At 31.8% G+C, this 23,945-nt stretch overlaps 1 protein-coding gene across 3 annotated transcripts in view; it reads left to right on the top strand.

Annotated features, from left to right (window-relative positions):
• Window positions 1–23,945, top strand: part of LOC106103049 — a 106,729-nt gene that overhangs the window by 8,445 nt on the left and 74,339 nt on the right. For all 3 annotated transcript variants that reach the window (XM_013282696.1, XM_013282695.1, XM_013282694.1), the window contains exons 2-3: window positions 6,371–7,088; window positions 7,333–7,565. In XM_013282696.1, the coding sequence (XP_013138150.1) occupies window positions 6,445–7,088; window positions 7,333–7,565 (877 nt within the window). In that variant the 5' untranslated portion in view covers window positions 6,371–6,444. The remainder of the gene's footprint in view (window positions 1–6,370; window positions 7,089–7,332; window positions 7,566–23,945) is intronic.

Raw genomic sequence — 23,945 nt, 5'->3', positions numbered from 1 at the left:
CAAACTTTGGCAATCTTGCTTCCTTAATGTTGGCAAAAACTTATGATCTCTTTCCCACAATAGGGTTTTTACCCAAAATATTTACCCCCCTAAGTTCAATTGCGTGAAAATATATAGTCAAAGCGTGACTTAAGTGTAGGAATTTGTATTAAGTGTGTGTTTACGCTTTATTATAATAGTATAGATTAAACAAAAATCGATTTAAGTTAACAGTTGATTGGCGGATTCTAACTCGCGACCAAGTGATGAATGTCTATATTATTGTTTTTTTATTGTTCTTGCTGTTTTATTTTTGTAATAAACTCATAATACAATAACTACATAAGTTTTTCTGTTGTTTTCATCTGGAAAGTTCTAAGTAACCTGGCTTACTCGTATTGTTTGCGGCTGTTGATTGCATTTTGTTTATTTTATCAGGAATAAAAACTGAAGCCTCTCGCTTGCTATCGCTGGATTGTTTACGGCATTATTCCTTACGCGTTGGTTTAAATAATCGTATAATAATATATACTCTTGTTATTACAGTAGAACCTCGATAACTCAAACCTCGGTAACTTAAAAACCCCTGTAACTTCAAAAAATACTATGTTCCCTTTTCATCAGAGCTCAAAACCTCTACATCATAGATCCTTGATAACTTAAAACCTCTATAACTTAACATTTTTTGTGTGTCCCTTGGACTTTAACTTATCGAGGTTCCACTGTACTATATAATCAAAAGAGTGTAATATTACAACTATTACAAATAAAAAAGTGAAATATATGATACAGGTTTAATTGCTACCGTTTCTACTTTTTCCACTTATAAATTATTTATGTAGTTTATACGAGGTGGGACGGGACATAAATTGCGTCGCGTAATCTCACCCGACCTTGAACCGAAGCCGACGCTTCCGTACGAAATTTTCTTGACGTAATCCTTGTGCTTACAACCATTAAGACGTATGGTATAATTGTGGAAAAATATTGTACACGCAAACTTTATTAAAACCCCTATCATATAAATATTATAAATGCGAAAATTACGATGGATGGATGTTTGTAAGCGTTTGTAGCATAAACGGCTGAACGGATTTCCGTGAAATTTGGGACAGGTTTAGGAGCATAGTCTCGAAAAACATATAGGCTACTTTTTATCCCGGAAATAGTTACGGTTCCAGTGGGTTTCATTGATTTAGTTTTTTTAATTTTTACTCTATCATTCTGCAACGGTTCAATATATCTTATTGAAATTTGGCACAGATATAAAACCAAGTTTGGTGTACACATGGGATAAGGTTCATCCCCCCAAATGCCCGGTTTCCGAGGGATACTTAGCTTTTTGTTATTTATATAGTTCGTATGTTTTCAATTACCACGCGGACCAAGTCGCGGGCAACAGCTAGTACGTCATAAAAGGTTTGAAACATTCGCATTCCCACAACAATTTAAAACCCCATCCATTAATATTATTCATTTAAATATAATAACTAACTTATTCTTCTAGTTTTTAATTATGAACATTGAGCTATCAAACCAGACCTTCAAAACCGAGTTTAGATTTGCCAGTCATTTTCGCTCTCAGAGATAGCAAGGTTCTCCATTGAAGAATTACGTCACGGAAGACGTCATTATATTGTGCGTAGGTTTAAATAATCTTCAGAGACCAGTAAAATCAAATTAAGGTTTCTTGCCGTTTTAAAATTTTATTATTCAAAACAGTAAAATTAGTACACGATACGATAAAATCAGGATTATGTTAAATATCACTAGGAATTGTTAAAATAGAAAACTGTGTTGGACAAAACGACCAACCAAAATGCCAAGGTGGTGAACATACTGAAGTACAAATTTATTCCAAATTCTTTAATCCATCATATTTTATTAGGGTACATTTTTATTCATACTCAAACCAAGATTATATACAGTAAAAGTTTTGTAGCTTACACATTTTATAACATACTTTAGTTCATTAGAAAATAATCTTACTAATGTTATAACTGCTAAATTTAGTTGGATGGATGTTTGTAAGCGTTTGTAGCATAAACGGCTGAACGGATCTCTATTAAATTTGGCATAGATGTAGTCTGGAAGAACATATGGGCTACACATTTTTTTTAATATAATGCGGATGGAGTCGCGGGCAAAAGCGAGTAATAAATATTTTTAATTTAATGTATTTTATATTTTAGTGTAAAACATTTGCGTGTATTATGTTTACTAATTATGTAAGGTTACTGGTCCACGGACATTAAAATGTGATTTTAACATAACACAAACAGATATCAAAGTATGTTAAAATGTCTACGACCTTATAAAGAAAAATATGTCTTTAAAAATCTTTATTTACAGAATTTATTACATCTTTATTTGAATTTAATAAAAAAAACACTTATTGATTATTTATACAATAATCAAATATTTCTATGTACACAGCTCAGCGAGACGCAGCTGCACTATACTGTTTACCTCGATGTTATGTAAAGGCATGGATATTATTCGTGTTTACCATCATTAATTACATCAATTATAGTATAGCCTACAATATTAAAACTATTAAAGAAAGTTTTTTTTTATTCGTTTTAACTTACTCGATGCTGATTTAAAACATTGAAATTCAATAAATTTGATTCACAAGCGGTCTTGTGGTTAGAATCCTAACTGGTAATGCTTTCTCAGCGCGTAACTTCACTAAGTGGGAAATGTACAAAAAAGGAAAGCTTCAGTATTCTTCTGACATTGACCTCAATATCAAACGCACAGACGATGTGACTGACATTGATAAATAGGCATCACAACGTGTTCCGACTGAATGAAAATATCTTGTAATCAAGACTAAAAGATTGCAGTCCAAACTTCTAAATCATCACCAGCTCACTATACGTCCCCACCGAGGGGCTCGGAGCCTACACTAAATAAGGATGACTAGGCCATAGTCAACCACGCTGGCCCAATGAGTGTTGGTTGACTTCACACATATCATTGAATTTCTTCGCCGATATGTGCAAGTTGCATCATGATATTTTCCATCACCGTAAGAACGTCGAGTAAATTATGTTCATATGAAAATTCGAAAAATCACATTGGTACGTGGCGGGATTCGAATCCAAAACCTGTAGATTACAAGTCAAGTGCTTAAACTGAGCCACTGACGCTAAACTTCTAATTACTTGGGGCCTATTTTCATTTGATTAACTTGGTCTTGCGGACGCATTAATTTTCTTTTAGTTTTGCAATAATTTTGACTACTTCGAGTTTCCATTTCAAAATATTTGTAAAAATTACAATTTCATAAAATTATTTTTTTTTAGACGTTTCAGCTAACATTTTCTATTCCAAATGTGTTTCACAATGAAGAACTTATTTCTTTGTAACTGCAATATTCTACAGTCATTTATGTTACAGCTTTTAAACAACGTTAACAACTTGCAACATATATTTTCTTGTTTCTCTTAGAAGATAGCTGTATGTTATTTATTCTAAGAGAAAACGAAGGCTGAACATAATTGTCCTGTCTCTACCATTGGAGTTATGCACACACCTATACATACAATATTATCGACACGATCAAAACCGGAGAAAAGTTAAAACGTTTTTTTTTTATTATTTTCATATATCTTTATTTCTTATGTCCTATATAATACATTTTACAAGATTTGATATAAAAATAAAATAAAATATGAAATATACTCGTATTATATAAAAAATAGAGCACCACCGGCAGCGGAATCCGATGACTCAAGCAACCAGTGGTGAGGGCTGCAGAGACAGGAACCTCCTCACTATGCGTGCGGTTTCTAAAATAACCGCCTTTTGAATCGGGACCTTAATCCAACTATCTAGCGAGAGCTTCTCGAGGTGTTGGTCGAAGTTCTTCGCTATTATTATTTTAATTATTTAGTAAACAGGTTCTTAGTTATTTATTTAAAATCTTCCTAAAAGTACTCGGTATTAAACTGAAAGTAATTTGCACAATTATCAAGTTAATTCTTGAAACTGTTACTTATTGTTACATCAGAAATGTAATAATCAGGTGGATGTATTTTATTAATATACTCGAAAAGCTAAATTATAGTATTATCAAAACAATTTTAAGGAGTTTATCACAACATACTATTGTACGTCATTAGTAATATCTGCAAACTGTCGAGCATCCGAGAGTCGTTTGCTATCTTGAATATGCCAACGTAATTTAAGTGCTCATACGTTTAAATTCTATTAAACCGTCTTTTAGATATATAAATGATTCTAATAGCATTCTTTTATTTTCAATATAAGCCACTATTTTATGCTTGTTTATTAATGTAAAAAAAAACTTAGACAATCACTTACCAGTCTTAGCGGTACTAGCGCCGTGGGCGAAATATATAGGCCTATCCTTTTTACCACGCTTTTGAGGAGGGTTGGTAAAAGGTAATCGAAGACTTTAGCGCTCCTTTCTGTCATCCGCCCAGTGCGGATGCCTAACCGTGAACTACCATAAAGCCTACAATGGATGTACATTTTGGAAAATTAGTCTGTATGATAATTAAAACTATTACACTCTATATAAAATTATTATTACTGTTAAATGAAAAGAATTTAATCCGATGTATTTTTAAAATACATCTAATATTTTGGATTAACAATATATACATAATAGTGTAATTCAAAACAATCAATCATTTTGCAATCAACGAAATAAAAGATACTCTTTGTCTTTTTTAAATCGACTATTAAATTAAACGTTATTGTCTAGTGGAAAATCCACAAACACATTCCTTTTCTCCCTTTGATATAATTTAAATAGACAAATTAATCAATGCCGAAGTCACGACGAAAATAACGCAGCCTGTCTCCGTAACAAATAGCCTCACTCTACTCCTTACAACGAATTAGCTGCGATTTTAACATTACACATTTTTTGCCGCTCCAATGATCTTATGATAAATGTGGACACAACTATTTTAAGACTAGTTTCCGCTCCCGACTCCGTCCGCGTGGAATTAAAAAAAAAACAAAAGTGAGTAGCTTGTATTCTTTCAGACTATCCTCTACATCTATACAAAATTTCATTAAAATCCGTTTAGGCTACAAACTCTAACACACATCCATCCATCTAAACTTTCGCGTCTACAATATTAGTAAGATAATGGATCCATTGTTTTAGTGGTTTGGGGCTATCATGATCATCATCAACTTGCCCACTCTAGAAAGCTTTCCCCAATGCCTTCCTTTAGGGTCTATAACTGACAAAAAACATTTGTATTAAATAGGTGGCTCAGGGGTTTTAGCACTTGACTTGTAATCTATAGGTCTTGGGTTTGAATCTCGCCATGTGCCAATGTGATTAAGGAAAACATCGTGATGCAACCTGCACATATCGGAGAAGAAATTCAAAAATGTGTGTGAACTCAACCAACCCGCACTGAGCAGGCGTGGTTGACTATGGTATAGTCACCCTTAACTTAGGGTAGGCTCCGAGCCCATCAGTGGAGACCTATAGTGAGCTGGTGAAGATTTTACTGATATTTTAGCAAACGAATTAATGAAGAGAACAAAGGTATTCAGTTCGTGTAATTATAGATTAAGAATAGACAACTGTCTGAAAAGTTTAGAATAGCTGCGTTAATTTTGTTGTAAATATCCAATTGCTCATTTATGTTTAATTCTTTGCCTTACAGTGCTCGAAGATTGTAATCTGTTATCGTTTTATTGTAACTACTAAATATTATTATTAACAACGTTATTATACTGCTGATAGACGGATTAAATTTACAGTTTAAATTAATATTTTCTAGTGTATTGAAATTAAAGCATTATTTAGTGACTTGATACTTTTTCTATTCCGTCCAAAACTTCGAAATTTAGTCTTGGCTTCTTTGTAAATTTAAAGTAACGTTAACACAACTTTGTGAAGTGCGCTAAAAACAACTTAAATATAGATGTAGTAATGTCTAAGCAGACTCTCTAAATTGCGTTCTATTTTTTGTATCTATCTTTTATATTCCGAAATCTATTATCAAGCTCCAAAGAGTATTGGCACAATCTCACATGTTTACATTTATGAATTTACCTGTTTGTATTTATACTTTCCGTAACATTTTCTTTGATAGTTGCAAAGGTAGGAAAAGCTTTCGTGGGCGGTCTTGAGTGATCCTGGCATTATGTCTGGCTCTTTGTGCTGTACTAACTGCATCTTAAAGGAACTAAAAATAACTAATTTAATTTATGGAGTACGTAAAAGCTTTGATATATAAAATTAATAAATTCAAGTGATTATTAATTAAGCGACTTGAAATTGTAGCTTTTCTATTTTAGTTATTCTTAATTGCATATCGTCAATGTCAGGGAATTAGATTCTTAATTCTTGTTTTGAGAATTGTGGTTATAACCAATAGTTTCTTTTCAGATTATCTTTGTTATCGAGTGATTAATGAAACCAAACTGGAGTTTTAAAGATGCTAGTAATTACAAAACAAGACAATGACACTGCGTCGCTGTGATAGTTTGCCCGGCCGGCTATTGGAGGTGCCTGTCGCACCTGATTCTAAACCTGCCTCTCCACCCGAAGCAAAAATCCCAGATTCCAGCACAGTTCCCGATTTTAATGACCCACCGAAACTAGAAGAAGTTATAGCGACATGGAAATCACTTTATACAGATGTTGAAAAAATAACAAATGGTTTATCTCCAAATAGTGAATCATGTAATGGTAAAGCTAACAGGGAAACTGTTACTCTTAATGTCGTTTCCGAATCTGGGTCTAGTAAGAACGAGACGTATAGAAAACTTGTTTTTGATAAAGCCAATGCTGGTAATACAAATGATAAGAATGCGAAGAACACTATTCACGCTGATGTGGCCCAAACAAATCCAGTGTACGGTACGAGTAAAGCACGGAGAAAGACTTTATTGGAACGCCTTCTCTCCTGGCGAACTCCGGAGTGCAACTGTCGCGAAAAGTTTACACCAAAGCGACCAACACCGAGACTGACGGCTGAAGAATTGTTATGTACTTGTGGTGTTTCTCGAGCTAATTTCCAACAAAGACGGAATAAATACGGAGAAAGAGGTCGCTCTAAAAGCGTGGGCTACGAAGCGGCTCGTGAAGTGACTCAGTTTCGTCGGTTAGTGTTGTGTTTTGTGTGTTGATGTTAGAAGTTATTTATCAACTGGTCCTCTAACAATTTATTCTGTTAATTTAATTAAGTTTTAATTGTATCCCACTGAATATTTTCACAGATGTATTAGAAAATTTTATGAAATCTTTGTTACATTGATATTGTAAGATTACTTTAGTGGAATGGTTTGTTGGTACAGGATCAGTTGATAATTTTCTTCGATTACATATAAAAGTGTGTGTGATGTTAGGTGTGCTAGTGCGGGTGCTACAGTGGGAATTGAAACAGCAGCGGCGCTTCGTGCGCGGGCTGCGTTGACGCTCGCTCGTCGCTACTACCCTGAAGGTGGTTGGGGTTGGACGATCACGGTCGTCGGGACGTTGGTGCAGATAATCACACACGGATTGCAACTCGGCGGAGGTCCGGGGGCCGTGGCCTGCACCGCCGCAGTCAAGTATCGTGTCCCACCGCTTTATAGCTACGGTAAGTTCTTTATCAAGTATATTACTTTAGTTCGTGTCGCTCCCAAAACATATTACATATAAAGACCTCTTACTAATTCTGCGTCTTCATGATTGGTGATTATGGATTTATTTTAGTGTATAGTAAAAAAATAACTTTAAATATGTCCGATGTCAGTTCACTTTCAGTTTTGTGTACTTATGTCATTATTTAACATTATTACGCTGTACAAAAAGTACAGTGACATCGCACAAATAATACCATAGTAATGAATCATGAATGACAACTATTTAGTACGTTAGGAATTCTAGTAAATTTGGCAAACGAAGTTCGTTGCTACGAGAACATGTTCTTTTTTTCTACTAAATTAATATGTTAAAATACAATTTCTACTAAATTTGTTATAGAAAAATTCAATTGTTTATTTCCAATTCATCTTTATTAAACTATAATAAAATGATCGTGTTTACCAATTCGTTATAAGTTTATGTTAAGATGTTGTTAATAAAGGATGTGAAAGAAAAAGGCAATAGATATCCCAGACTAGACAAGCAGTGTCAAGTACACGATATATTTCAGACATTAGATGCCATTGGAGCTACATTATTCACGTTCTAAAGGAGAATTTTATCTTGAATAGCAGCGGAAGACATAATTTTCATCGTGCCTAATAATCGTATAAATAACAGTTTGTTGCGAAAAAGATACTTTAAGTAGTCTGAAAAGTTTTGTTCTAGCGAACACAAATCAAACATTTTAGTGAAAATGTAAAGTTCTATTATGATGTATAAATATTTATTTAGTTACATTTATGGAATATCAACTGATTAGTCTAAAGAATTATAGTCGTTACAATTAATTAATTATTATAAAACTATTTCTACAATTTAAAGCAATTTCAGTATCGATTCTTAAATAAAAAATCCCAGCAGCGAAAGAAGTTGTAGTTTATAGTAACATTACTGTAGTTAGTTTAGTTATTTTTAATGCATAGCAAAGCTATAAATTCTGATACATTAACTAAATCCCAGATTTCACCATATAATGCATAATTCATTGTCATCCAAGCAATCAATGCCTTGTAATTTAAATGAAGGGGTCAATGCCCTCATTGTAACACATCCCCTTTCGTATCCCTATACGAAAGGGGATGTGACAAAGTTTTGGCTCACGATTAAAATTGTTCAACTTGTTTAAGCCCTTATCACCTTTAAGCTTGACATTTCAACATTTCTCTCATTAGAAAAACTGAGAAATCAACGATGCATATGAAGAGCATATTTCACCTTCCCATACATCCGTTCCACCGTCAAATTAAGCTCCCCTCCCCATAATTTCCTTATAAGGAGTGACGGGGAAAGAGACTAAAATGCTTATGTCAAGCTGTATGTTTTAGATAAGTTAGATATGCAAGTCAAAGTGCAACCTGCAATTGCATCTAGTTAAGTTATATCACTTTTTAATTATATTTACTTCAACGACAGTCTGGTTTTGGTAAAATTAATTTGAATATAACGTAAAGTGGAATAGTATCACTTAAATGGGGTCCTTATAACTTATTCATGACATAAAACCTTATTTAGACTCAATTAAACGAACGTCCGTTAATGTTTATGGATTAAGGGAACCTATAACATAAACAACAATAATAAAGCCTTAATCTTCACTTAATGATCTTTAAATTACACACAAAGTAATTGATTTTAATTTAATAATTTTTAAATATACTTTATTCATCTACTAGCTTTTGTCCACAACTTCTTAATTTCTTTATCTAAATAATTACATACCTTTTATATAAATATATCGTTAAGACGGTAAGAAATAACAAATACTTTATTTAAGATAATGAGGTTTTAATTCGATTAAAAATATTAATATAACATACCCTTAAAAGATAATTTTAAAATGATTTCAACATTGTATTTAAATTTTGTTTTTAAAATTCAATGCTTCACATTATCCCTGGCAAATAACAAAACTTCTGTTGAATGTTATCCACCGAATCTGCCACCTGAATCCACCGAAATGGAAAGCGACCGCTGCCCATAAACATCCGCTATTTCAGATACGTTGCCTACCCTTAATTGACGGAGGAGAAAACGCACATAAAGATGACATTTCCTCTTCCTATGCCTTTCCTCCATCATTAAATCCACTTTTCCTTTCCATCCATTCCTCTTGAAAAAAGGGTGGAAAGGGAAAGGGACAAAAATTATATAACAGTATAATTTACTAATGAGTGTAATAAACCGTTCAGTGTCTATGGTTAGAAGGTTCTCTTAATTTACTTAACATAATTGTATTGAATGACAATAAAATTAAATACAAACGAAAATAATTAAACTGTAATTACCACATCACCGTAAACGTAATCACATATAAGGTTTAGACTTCGTTTACATTAGGAATAATTATAGAATTTTACATTTTTAAAATTTTTTAAGTACCTGAGTAAACAATTTTTACGATAAAACCTTTTATAGACTTAATTGACTGACCGTTTATACTCGTAGTTCGAGAAACTTCATAAAGTTAACAAAAACGGTAACTTACGAGTAAATCTTCTTTTAATGAGGACTTGTTACAGGTTTTAAACAAAGACATGCTAGAAAAAGTACTATATCTAAACGATATTAGTGGAATTTTAATTTTAAAATTCTATCAAAGATGAGATCAATTTGTTTACTAAATTTAGGTCTCAATGAAACATCGCATAATAAATTCGTATCCACAACTTCGGTAGTCCCTCAACTCCTCCTAAGTATTATTAAATAGACGAATTAAGACAAATAAATTGCACGTCTTAAGAGGCTAGTGTCCTTAGCTTATTCAACTTGTATCAAGATTACGTAAACACGATCTCAACATGATATAAAATTTACTTGTGTTTTGAAATAACTTTGATTTTTTTAAAGAATATCCCATTCTCTCAGAAATGTCGGCGCAGATTATTAATAAAAAATATAAATATATAAATATACATAAATAAATAAAATAACATAAATAATAAATAAAATACATAAATAAATAATATACATAAATAAATTCAATCTTTATGTAATTAAACGTTTAATTTGCTATTTATAAGAAGTGAAAAGTAAATTTGATCCTTGTTTCAATATCTTAAAGCTCAATTTTATTTGCGATAAAAATCGGGACCCGACGGTCTTTTAAAGAAAAAAAAAAGTTAATCATTAGTAATAAATCTTTTATTTGCTCTATGACATGTAACGCGTGCCGGGTTTACCTCATTAATATTTTTTAACTAAAACTTAGTTTCTTTTATTTATTTATTTACGATAAATTTTATTACATGAGGCTTTTGTCAATGCATCGGTTACGTTTGATCCCGTTGTAATGAACAGTCCAATGATCAAGCCTACATTGATAGATGTCTCGGCTCACTGGCACTGAATTGTCTGTGACACATGATGCAGCAAATGCGGACACAGTATTGTATTTAGTGGTCGTTTACGTTAAATGTCTACATAATTAACGTTGTATGTGAATAACAAGCTATTCCCGTGCAGCGTCATCCACATGGCATTATAAAAACTTTTTTTTTGTTTGTATTCCGTAAAACTATCAAATATCAAAATTCTTCTAGAAGTCCTTTGCCATTGGCTGAGAATTGAAGTAACTATGGTAATCTTCTCTGGTGTAAGCTGTAGATTTTTTTCCTTTTCTCGCAGACTATTTAATTATTTATTTTCATTATTTTATTTTAAATAATACCGAATAAGTTTATTTTAGAAATGTTAGCGTATAAGTCATTTATACACCTATCATACTTATAATATTATAAATGCAAAAGTTTAGATGGATGGATGGATGGATGTTAGAGTTTGTAGCCGAAACGGCTGAACGGATTTCGATGAATTTGTTATAAATATATTATAGAGGATAGTGTGAAAGAACATATAGGCTACTCACTTTTGTTTTTTTTTAATTCCACGCGAAGTCGCGGGCGAAAGTTAATATTGCATAGACATGTATGGTTTCGACATCAAGATAACATGATTAAGATGTGATTAATATTATTATGCCTTTGTAATAAATGTTAAATAATGTTATTGAGTATTATTACTGAAGTAAAAACGATTTACCATCTTTTTCAAACGTAATCATAACACTCTACCCTTTCTAAAGGTTTTGATTAGGGTCTAACTCGGCAGATTCTCAAATTACGAAATAATTTATCTTCAACAAGATCTTTCGATATCGTATTGTAATTTGTAAGGATTTTCGTAAAATTCAAATAATTTATTACACTTATCTTTGTTATTTACTTACTTTATATCGATACTTTATAAATAAATGGTATACGATTTTAACATAGTAGATGCAAATATTGAAATAGGCGAAATAATTTTGATTTCTATCTCCCGAATTGGTGCATGTTCCAATCAATTTTGAATGTTGAATTAGTGTAAAATGCTTCCGCTACGTTCCCATCAATAAATGTACATAATGTAGTTTAATTCATTGAAAATTAAGCATCAATATATTAGACAAATTTTCAATATACTTGTTGGCGATGCAATAAACCTTTTTGTGTTTTTACTTTTAATACTTTTTTAAAATACGAATTTATATATTTTTTTTATTAATTCTGTTTGTAAATAATTGAATGAGTTTTCAATAAGATGTCACAACGCCAGGCTGAATTGTACATAAATCTCAATTTGTATATTTTTATTAAAATTTTAGTTTTGGTTATATTAGTTTTGGTTAGGTTTGGTTCTTCTTATTTATTCTTCGCGCGTTCCTCCTTGTTCATGTTCGTCTCTTTCAACACTGTTATCTATTTAGCAAATTACTTCTAATTTGACGCTATTGTTTCAAAGCCTTCTGGGCTATGCGCAGCAAAGAAAACTGTTTTAGGTCAACATCTTGTAAAACTTTAACCTATAAAGATAATAACACTGTCATAAAAATCGAAATATATTCGATAGAGATAATATTATTAAAGAGCAACGTCTAATAACGCTCTAAAGAAAATCTCTATTTCGCTAACAATTCTGCTAATTACGAAATTGCTAAAATACGAAGAAAAATAATAATAAATTTCCATCAGAGTTACTTAATCCAAACTTTAGTCCCCATTAGTGAATACCGCCATCTATCTGCCACTTTACAGAACTTACCGCCACTCTCGTGTTACCTTATACTAAACCTACACTAAGGCACTTCTTTAATCAACCAAATGTTTCTGATTATGATAACTGGACTATGATTTTTAATAAACTATGGCCTGATAATTAAACCAATTTTAAATTGGTCTAGAATCTAGATGAACGAGAAATATCATTCACTTGTTTGGTATCATCAACCAGTCATAGTCATTCATTCGCAAAATTTCCTTTTTTGGTCAATTTAATTAAATAAAATAACATTAATCCTTATTAACACAACAGTACAATTAAAATAACAAAAACCAAGCAATGAAATAAAAAATAATCAATACGTAACTAAAAGGCATAAGAAATATTCAAAATGAGCATTGCAATGCTGACCGGATTGGGTCCTCGAATACTGGATGCTTCTAGCTGAAGTACCCAGCGCTGATCTTCCGCAAGAAAACTTGGGATCCTTCGTACGTCAGTAGTAGCGCTGGATAGGAAGAAATTTATCGACACTAATAAGTGATTTTTTCTCTCAAATTTACCAGTTTTTGTACCACATACTTGAACCGAATAGGGCACCATTATGATGAAAAATATTCGCTTATTAAGATTATTGTACTGATAAAATTCTTGCGCACGAATTTAAAATTTAATTAACAAAAGACTTGATATTTTATAATTAAAACTAGCAGAAAATAAAAAGCGATTTGTAATGATTTCTCGTTTAAAATGTTCAATTAACTTTGTAAATTTCTCTTATGCTTAAACCGTTGCGACACTAAACAAAAAAAACATTTACAATTTACTTTGATATTTGGAACTTTATTTTTTTATGAATAAGATGTTTCTATTATTTTAATGAAGTCCATAAGGGCACTTGTTACATCTTATTAACTAAGTCATTTATGTAAAGAAATCTTTTAAAAAGAAAATAATTCTTTCATTATCACTTTCTTGAAAACTCTACAAGACATAAATGTATTAACAAAATACATTTATGGCGTAAAATTTTCACGTACATTCGTTTCATTACTAAGATGTGAGTGTATTTCCAAACCCTACAGAAAGTGTATCAAAACCATCACAATTATAATAAAATGAATGATTACGGATCTATCGCATGCTTTATTATTTATGGAAACACTAGGTATCGCCCGCAACTCCGTCCGCGTGGTATTAAAAAAAAATTGGTAGCCTATGTTTTCCAGGCTATCCTCTTCATCTGTACCAAATATTATCAAAATCCATTTAGCTAAAAACTCTAAGAAACATCCATCCAGTGGTAGTGCCCGCTTTAACATCTTAGCACGAATGGGCCTGCACGCCCGGTGTAATACCACGATCACACAGAAGACAGGCGTGAAATGGAACCAATGCCGTGTTTCGTCTGATGAGTGTGGTGCCGGAGAAAAAAAAAATCCATCTAAACTTTCTCATTTAAAATTTAGTATGATTAGAATTTCGTCTGTCAGGAAAACGGATGATTTGATGGATTATTTGAGTTAAAATTACCTTGCGCTAAATAACAGAAAGTGATGATGCAAAATTTTAGGCAGCTTAGCTCACAATAGAAATATCTTCGTCTTGTAACGTAGCCTTTAATTAAAAATATCATATTAGACACTTTAATTAATAATCTAAACTATTATAATAAAGCGTATACATACGCTTTATTATAATAGTAACACACTTCTTTGTTGCCTAAGATGTCAGCAATTACAGCATATTTTTGAATAATTATTTTTTTAATAAAAAGCCCTACACTTGCGTCACGCTTAAGGCTATATATTTTAAGGTCATAAAACTTAGTAAATATTTTGGATAAAAGCCCTAATGTGGGAAAGGGACCATATGTAGTTTAGCTGCCAACATCAAGGGAGTAAGATTGCCATGGCTTGTCATTACGTCTTGTCATTTTGACATTTGCAATTGATAATTTGACAAATGTAAACAAGATAATAAAATTTTCATAATTCCATGCGGATGAAGCTGCATGGGAAGAGCTAGTGTATAAAAGAAAACTCTAAAAATATGTACATTAATACATATAGCAAAATATTTTTGAAATTCCAAAATTTTTGTGCTGAACGAAGCTACATAAGCACCTTACAAATATTTCATCATCGATTATTTACTACTTGTACTTAGAATATATGATTTTTAATTTTCTAGGCATACATTTCTAAAATTAACTTATGATTTATTTAGTAATTGTGTTCATTAAAATCCACAAACGGAGTATAATTAAAAATGAATCACAAAATTATGTAGAGCTTCATTAATGTAAATTGTTATTACATAATTTAGAACAGCTAAAACAAAAGGAGTATTTATTTTAAGAGTATTATTTCAGTACATTTATGAAAGGGCGCAGAACAATAGTGTGGGTGTCACAGCCATGTTATGCTTTAATAAAATATAGTCTTCTTTACCTCTTATGTTTTCTTCCAATTTGCACAGAATAACCTTACCAATATGGCCGTCGTGTCGTCGAGCTAATGCAACACACTTATTTTCGACATCCCACAACAATCTGATTATTAACATAACAAGCAGAATTACGACATTTTAAAACCATAACATAAATATTTAAATAATGTTTTGGATCACAATTACAAAGTTTATATCGTTATTTCAAATTATGACAAATGGTATTGATTTATAGCACAGACTAAATAACCTACAAGAATACAGAATTTTTTTGAAATAGGTCAGGAAGTTTTTAAGTTATTTAAATACATAAAATATCCAAAATACAAATCTATCCTCCTTTTAATATCATAGTGTACAGTATAGATTAACGGGAAGGGTATGGATATGACAGAAACCATGGTTTTCACTTTATAGGTGAAGCTGGGCTGATCGCTAGGATCTTTTAATTTCTTACAATAATTCTGAATATGCATAAACCCACATATAAACTACTCACTAGAGATGCAAATCTTTTAAAAATGTAATCCGAGATATCAAGTAAACTAGATTCTGCGTTGCTTACCCTTATTAGGTAGTAAAGTAAGTACGGTTTAGAGGAATCAGATACCATCCGTTGAACTATGCAATCATTACGTAAATACATTTATTACAACCAGTTAGTGGAAATGAAATGCTAAAACTAAAATTTTAAATGTAGTATGTAGTCAGTTATTGACTTTTGTACAATTAATTGAATAAAATAATTCAATAAAAAGCAATAAAGTAAAGAGGGTTTGGACACACAATTTAAAAATTGCTTTTCGACAACATGGGATCGGCGATAAAAAACAATGATTTAATATTGTCCTGCCGAGAAATGAAACCTTTTTGATGGAAGTCTGTTTTGTCCATTTTAAAAGATAATCCCAAAAGCTACATTCGATTTTGGCGTTGAAAATAAAACAATGACAAGGTTTGAAAAATTTTCATACTAAAAATACACGATGAAAGTTTGTCGCTTTTTGCGAGGAAACTTAATTAAAACTACAATATACGGATCTCTACCGAAATGTTAGTTGTGTGATTTTCAAAGTCAATTAAAAAAAACAATAAACATTTATTTTTTAAGTGATTAATTAACCTCTTATATGCATAGTGTGCTACTTTATTTTGTAAATATTCTAAATATTACTATTACAAAGAATAGTTTAAATTATCTTACTAAATTGTAAAACAGAACACAACGATTTTGTTAATTTTGTTTACAAATCACAAACTCGTACCCGAGAGTCTCTTTACCCAATTTAAACTCCATTAATATCGGGGACAGAATTGTGTAAAATGTTGCGACACAGGATAAAAACAGTGTCTATACAAACCCACGAACCTAATTAAAGTTCTGTGGAAATTCATTGCCGCTTCAGAATGATTACTGTATTTTAATTAATTAGATAACAAACAAAACAGAATACAACAATATTGTGAACTCCGTTGTCTTAAAATATCATGTTAATTTCTATTTGAAAGATAAAGTAACGTTTTTAATAGTTACAAAATTGTCTGGTTACCAACTACAAAAGTATAGATTCAATTTAACTAACGTTTAACTACTATACTAATATATCTATTACAAAGTCATCTGTACTAATGTAGAGGAAAGATTTGTATTTTTATATAACTTTAAACTGTCGTGGTTTTTACAAATGTAATGTTCGTAAGATACGGGATACGGCCGATATGGCTTCGTGTAACCCTTTTTTTTTTTTTCTTTTTCACACTACCGCATCACTTCAGTCAGCCCGTGAACATGGCGCATGCAACTGTGCCGAAATATCGGGAGCTAAAACAATTCAATCGTGGTAAGAAACCCGTATCTTACGAACATTACATTTGTATTTTTGTATATATTGCAATAACTCAAATACTACTGAGCCGATTTTAATAATTCCTTTACTGTTAGAAAGGTAATTTATCTTTTAATAACATTGGCTATATTTTTTTTAATTTCAGGCGGGTGAAGTCCCGAGCAACAGCTAGTAATAAATATTTTGATATAACAATTTGAGAAGTTTCTGTCGACTATCATTTATTTTTCACATGGCAAATGGTAATAAACCTTCGTATTACTTCTTCTCCGTTGAATCACGAAACATAAATTTGAAGCTTTATTAAGGATTTACTATACGCTTAGGCATAGACGTCACTAAATTTACTTGAACGCTTACCGAAATAGAACTTTGTATCCAACGACCGCACGGAATAGCTTTTAGACATTTTATGAAATCGAACTTTATTCGATGGAAAAATCAAGACGTTTTAGCGCAGCTACACATTTACTTTTTGTCGTCAAATAATTTCACCATTCCTCCAGACGGGTTCTCGACGCGCGTCAGGTATGTAAAGACAAAAACTGTTATGAATTTCGAGTTGTAATGGAACTTGTTTGACCTAAAAAGACCTTTAAAATATATTAAATTCCAGTCACAGTGATTAAATCGGGAAGATTTTTTATCATTTGGTGGGTTCACCGTGAATCTGAGAGCCAATTATATTATCTTCCCACACTTATCTGACTCTGAGTGAAACTGGAAGAACAGATTTTCGTCATCGAATCGATATGATTCATTTTTTTAGTAGTCTATTCGTAACCAAAAGTACCTTGTTATATGAACAACAAACGGCTAAAAAGCATCGGATAGAATCCAAGCAATTAAAACCCTTATTTAATATAATTAATAATACATAATTTTAATCTCTGCATCTATACATAAAATTGGAGTGTCTGTTTGTGATGTCAAAAGAAAAAATCCAGATTTCCGGATGATGAAGAACAAAAATAGCATTTAATTTTTTTTGTCTGTCTGTCTGTCAGTCCGCAAGCCGTGTTTGTTCCGTGTTATCTCCAAAATGGCTAGGCCGATTTCGACTGGCCTTACACTGAAGGGTAGCTGACATAGACGGGCGTGTTATAGGCTACCTTTGTTTTCTTAATATAGGTTAATAACATTTTCTGTTCATTTTTCTTTTGTACAATCATCCACAACGAACGAAGTCACGGGTGCCAGCTTATTCCTAATATAACGAAGATTTAAATATGAATGTAATGACGGTTATCAATTCATATTGCACGTAAAACGAAGCTGTTGCAATTTATGTCCCTATATGAAGCCAGCGACTGACAAATTATAACAACGTCTCGCATATTAAAATGAAAACAATAACTAGCTCTCAATTTATTACAACGAAAGATACATTTAATGAATATTGTTAAATTTATATCTATACTAATATTATAAAGAGTAAAGATTTAACAGTGATAGAGCCCGCTTTAACATATTCGCACGAATGGGTCGGCTCGCCCGGTGTAATACCACGACCACACAGAAAACAGGCGTGAAGTGGAAGCTATTCCGCATTTCGTCTGATGAGTGTGGTTCCGGAGGCCTAAATTTAGTCCCTTTCCCTTTCCACCTTTTTCTTGAGAGGAAAGGATGGGAAGGAAAAGTGGGTTTGACGGTGGAGGAGAGGATAGACGCATAGAAAGGGAAAATTTCCTCTTTATGTGCGTCTCCTCCTTCGTCAATCAAGGGTAGGCAACGCATCTGCAATTGCGAATGTTTATGGGCAACGGTCGCTTTCCATTTCGGCGGATTCAGGTGGCCGCTTGCACGTTTGCCACCTTTTATTACAAATAAAAATTGTATTTTTTATATGTATTTAATAAAGGCAAAAACTACCGGGTCGATTTTAAAAATACTTTTACCAACAGAAAGGTAATTTATCTGTGAGTAGCATAGTAAAAGTAATAACATATTTTTTAATTTCACGCGGACGAAGTCGCGAGCAACAGCTTTCTTTAATATTACTTCAGATTAAGTCATAATTAACGTTATTTAATAACTACAAAACATATGTAAGTTCCAGCAATAATCGTGGAGTTTCTGTTTTTAATTCAACAAGATTGTAAAGAGGTTAATTATTGTGCGTTATTTGTAGGTAAAAGCATGATTTATAAATATCTGTACTTTCTAAATTAAAATAAAACGTTCTTGTTTAAGCAAAAACATTCATAAATTACAATATTTGCATGGCGGAACAAACAACTTTAATGAAGATAACATTCAGAAGTTCGTGAATAAGGATAGCCAACAGATTGCGCTAACAGGTAAAAAGGAGAAAACTTTCTACCCTCTTTACAGGAAAGTTGAATCGTCGTTTAAAAATTGTTTTATATTTACTAAAGTAATGTGTTAAAAAAAACTATATTTGTGACTATCTGCGATAACTTGTAATTGGCCTTCAGTTGTTTTGTTTCTTTTATTATTTTTTTGTAAGTTAACTGTAAGTTGTCCATAAATAAATAAATAAATAAAAAAAAACACATTAACTAACCAAGACAACCATATAGTTTTCTAGAACGTTAAAAAAGCCTAGTACTATGAATTGTTAAGACTGGACATATCTTTAAAAATATTACAGGACCATGACTCACCTTAAGACCCTGTTTAAAAATTGTACTAATTATACGGTGCAAAACAGTTCGTCTAGTGTAAAATTTTCTCTGTGAGATTTTTTCTAACTTCATTATTTTGTCTCTCTATAAAATATTAAGCTGTTCTACTACGAGTAAATATAATAATTTACCTTTTAATACAAAAATTTAGACATCGCAGTTAAATTCAATCGATAAGCTACGTTTTAAGCCATATATAAGTAATACGTAGTGACGTGGAGCACTCAAGCCGTCGTGAAATATCAAAAAAATATTCCTTAAAATGAATGATATTTACCCGTAGTATCAATAGAGCTTCCGCTCGAAAGGTGGTCTTTACATAATTCATACACCGCATTTACATAATTTGCTTAACACTCAGCTCTATCGGAATATATTTATGCTTTAGGGATTTGTTAACGTATACAATTTATGGTTTAATGATAAACATGTTATTTTCAACCATTCCTAATCCTTAGTTTCAAATGAATTAATTTTGTAAAACTGTCACGTCTATTCTATCATCTGTTGAATGTCTTTGCATGAGGTAATGCGATTAAATACAAATTAGTTGTTAATTGTCAGTAGTTCAAGCTCCGAAAAATAAAGGGAATAAAAATATTCAACATAAAAATGGTCACACATTTTAAATTGTGTGCTTTTGAATTGAAAACTTTTTAGGTATAGCCGAAATACGAAACAGCTATCGACAAATTGGTCCCCAATGTGAAATTGTAATCTTTAGGGCAACACTGACTAAATAAATACCGCTTGTTTTAGAAGTTTTTTGCAATTTAAGAACCTTAATCAATCTGGATTCAATATTGCCAGTTATTAAAGACTAGCTTTCGCCCCCGACTCCGCCCGTGTGGAATAAAAAATTAAAAGTGAATAGCCTATGTGTTCTTTCGGACTATACTCTAGGTCTATGTCAAATTTGATCGAGATCCGTCGAGCCGTTTAGGCTACAAACTCTAACAAACATCCATCCATCCATCTAAATTGTCGCATTTATAATATAAGTTAGAAGTAAGATTTTTATTAAAATAATAAATAATATAAACGGGTCGTGGACATCCAGAGCAAATAGATGTGACCTAAAATAATAACGGCCAAGAACTGCTACGTCACTTTCCAGTACATCTATCAATTTGGGGCAATCATCTGAGACCTTTGTAGCTATTACGTGCCTACCTCATGAGAACTTAACACATTATACCACAAAGAGTGTTAACACTAAATTTATTTTAAAACAAAACTGTTATAGGATTTCGTCAGTATGATCGAGTAACGATAATCGAAATATGTCGGTTCATAAATTACTTTGTTAGGACTTAAAAGCTCTTATGTTGTTATATAAATTAAAATATCGTATCTTCATATTACGAACGATCGCAAATGACCCGACTATAAAGTTAAAATTGTAAAAATAATGCATCTTCTTTATGTATGTGACCAAAATTTGAACTATCAATTAAACTAGACAATAAAGTTTTGCCAACACGCGCACAGTTATAACTGTACAGTTCAACTGTTCGGTTAAAACCGTACAATTAAAATTGAAGATAGTTCGCGGGCTATTTTTGACTGTCACTTGTACTAAAAATTCTTGAGAATGCTACATTTTAAAACACATAAAATACTCGAAATATTAGTTGAAAGTTACTTTTAATCAGTGTACCAGTTGCTTGTGTTTTGCTTAATATAAAAATTATACGCATTTTGAATTAAAATGTCCATATAAGATTGTGTGCAGTTTACGCAGAATGTCAGAATATAAATTCATTTATTAACCCAGTATGTAATCGTTTGCACCCGGGGAGTTAACATGGTTTCCTCGTCGACTTAGCTTCATTTACAACTATCCAGAACCAAAAATGGTTAACACAGAATCGTTTTGTATTTCATTCTCATGTAAGAAATTAACAAAGTATTTTTAAGTCGTGTTTTATTCACGTTAACGATGTCGTTATATCGCACACGCACACTTTAGTTTAAACTCTAATGGAAATTATCAAATTATGAAGTTAATCTGGTTTTTTTAAAGAAATAAAATTATAGTAGAAGCTGTGGTTACCGTAACACAACTTGTGTGTTTTTTAAATTAAAAGTAAAATAAATTGTTGTTATTCAATACTCCAGGAAGTTTACGGTGCTTCAAAGAACTACTTAAAACGCATGTAATGGATTACACAGACATCTAAATACGAATAATCCTTAAGATTTTTACTATTAAAACAGCATAAAATAAAGAAAATTATACTATTGTTTTCGTCTTCTAATTATAATTCAACTTTTATACAAGTAAAATTTACCACCACAGAAAAAAAAATCATCTTTTCATCACTAGCATCTACGTTAAATCGACTATTTATAACCAAATGTTAGTCAATTACAAAAAAAGATACATGTTGACATTATGCTTATTGTCTATTTATTGAAAGTAGGATATTGAGTATAACATTATTGTCCTATTTTTATTACAATTGGACACAATTACAATGTTATCAAAGAAGGGAACAATATGTAATCAAAATCGTATTTCAAATAAAAATCTCATATCGACTATTTATTAACAGTTTTTTAAATAAACAGTAGACAAACGACAAAATATTTACATTTGATGGCTCGATATTCTCTCATTTCAATAAATTAGTTCATAATTCTGTTTAACATTGTATGGACATGTTTTGCGACCAGGATGGGTACATAAACCAGAAGGTGTTAAGATTGAATGTTGATTGCTACAAAGGTAAAGGAAGACCGAAGAAAGTATGGATGGATTGTGTGAAAGAGGATATGCTTAGGAAAGGAGTAGATTCAGATATGACGGCTGATAGAGATGTATGGAAGAGCACATACTGTGCCGACCCTCCGTAAGGGCATGGATGATGATGAATGCCGTTTAACATCTTTTTACTTCAATCACTGTTTAACTCACTTAAACTCAAAGTAAACTTGTAACAAATTATTATTCATATTTCAAATTAGGTGATGTCACCAGGCAGTGAAAATAACTGGCGCGTATCAACACGGAAACTTATTAATATTACCATAATCTTATCTTGTTAACTAAACGACGAAAACATTTGCGAAGAATATAGATTTGTGAAGGAAAAAAGATAATGAATAGAACGGGAAAGAAAATATTAATTAAAAATGTTTAATTGGAAACAATTACAGGATTAATTCTGTTTTATTATGAAAAAATATTACATCGATTAACACGCTGACTGCGTAACAGGTCGATATCGACCTGACACGGTACTTAAGCCGGTGCGGACAAAGAAAACAATGTCCCTCTCGCTAGTGCGAAACGATTATCTCAGGTGTATGCATTAGACTATGTTTCCACAAAGTTATATCAATTTTATGTATCCTAGTGCTGGTGGGTCTAAAAGGACCTGCAACGCACGGGCGGAACTAACATTGGGGGGCGCATTTTGGCCCGCCGCCGCACCAGATGAAGAATTATTTTACTTGCCGCAGTAAACGTGTTAAAGATATATGTTCTTATTTGCTTGTACATATTGTAGGAATAAAAACTTTATCAGTGTTACGTTATCAGAAACTTCAATCGTTCTATCGTAGGAACTCTTTAGTTATCGAGAACCAAAAGCCATATCATACATTAAGTTATTTGAACTTAACCAGTTAAGCCGTTGAAATAAATTCAAAAATTCATGTAAGCAACTTAACGCCTGTCTCTACAAATTTAAACAACTTACTAAACTTTCTGCTTTAATTGTACATTCATTTTCGAATTATCTTACTTAATTCTGAAGCTTAAGTGGTGTACTTCGCTAAGTTAAAGTATTTCTTGTTTTAATTTTAATTTTATATTTGCAATTATTTTTTAAATAAAAAAGCTACAATTAACTATGTATTGAGGTTTCAGTGCAGCACTTATATTTTTGTTGTGAAGTTATGTACATATTGTTAGGTTTTTAACTCTTTTAATGTATTCTGTGTTCTTAAAGTTTATTTAGTCTATGCTATGTATAAATCAATACCATTTATCTTTATTTAAAACAATAATATGAACTTTTTAATTGTGATCCAATACATTATTTAAATATTTATTTAACAATTTTAAAATGTATTAAGCATTCTAATTGTTATGTTGATAATCAGACAGTAATTACGAGTACATATCATACTGATATTATAAATACGAAAGTTTAGATAGATGGATGTTTGTTAGAGTTTGTAGCCTAAACTGCTGAACGGATTTACGGACGTAGAGGATAGTATGGAACACATAGGCTACTCACTTTTGTTTTTTTTTTGATTCCACGAAATAAAAGTGTTGTATTAACTTGCCTGACGACGGCCATATTAGTAGTGGCAGACGACGATTGTTGATAA

Source organism: Papilio polytes, unplaced genomic scaffold (genome assembly GCF_000836215.1).
Source record: "Papilio polytes unplaced genomic scaffold, Ppol_1.0 DF823879.1, whole genome shotgun sequence".
NCBI lineage: Eukaryota > Metazoa > Arthropoda > Insecta > Lepidoptera > Papilionidae > Papilio > Papilio polytes.
The sequence above is the reverse complement of the archived record's forward strand: the minus strand, read 5'-3'. Positions and strand labels throughout refer to the sequence as shown.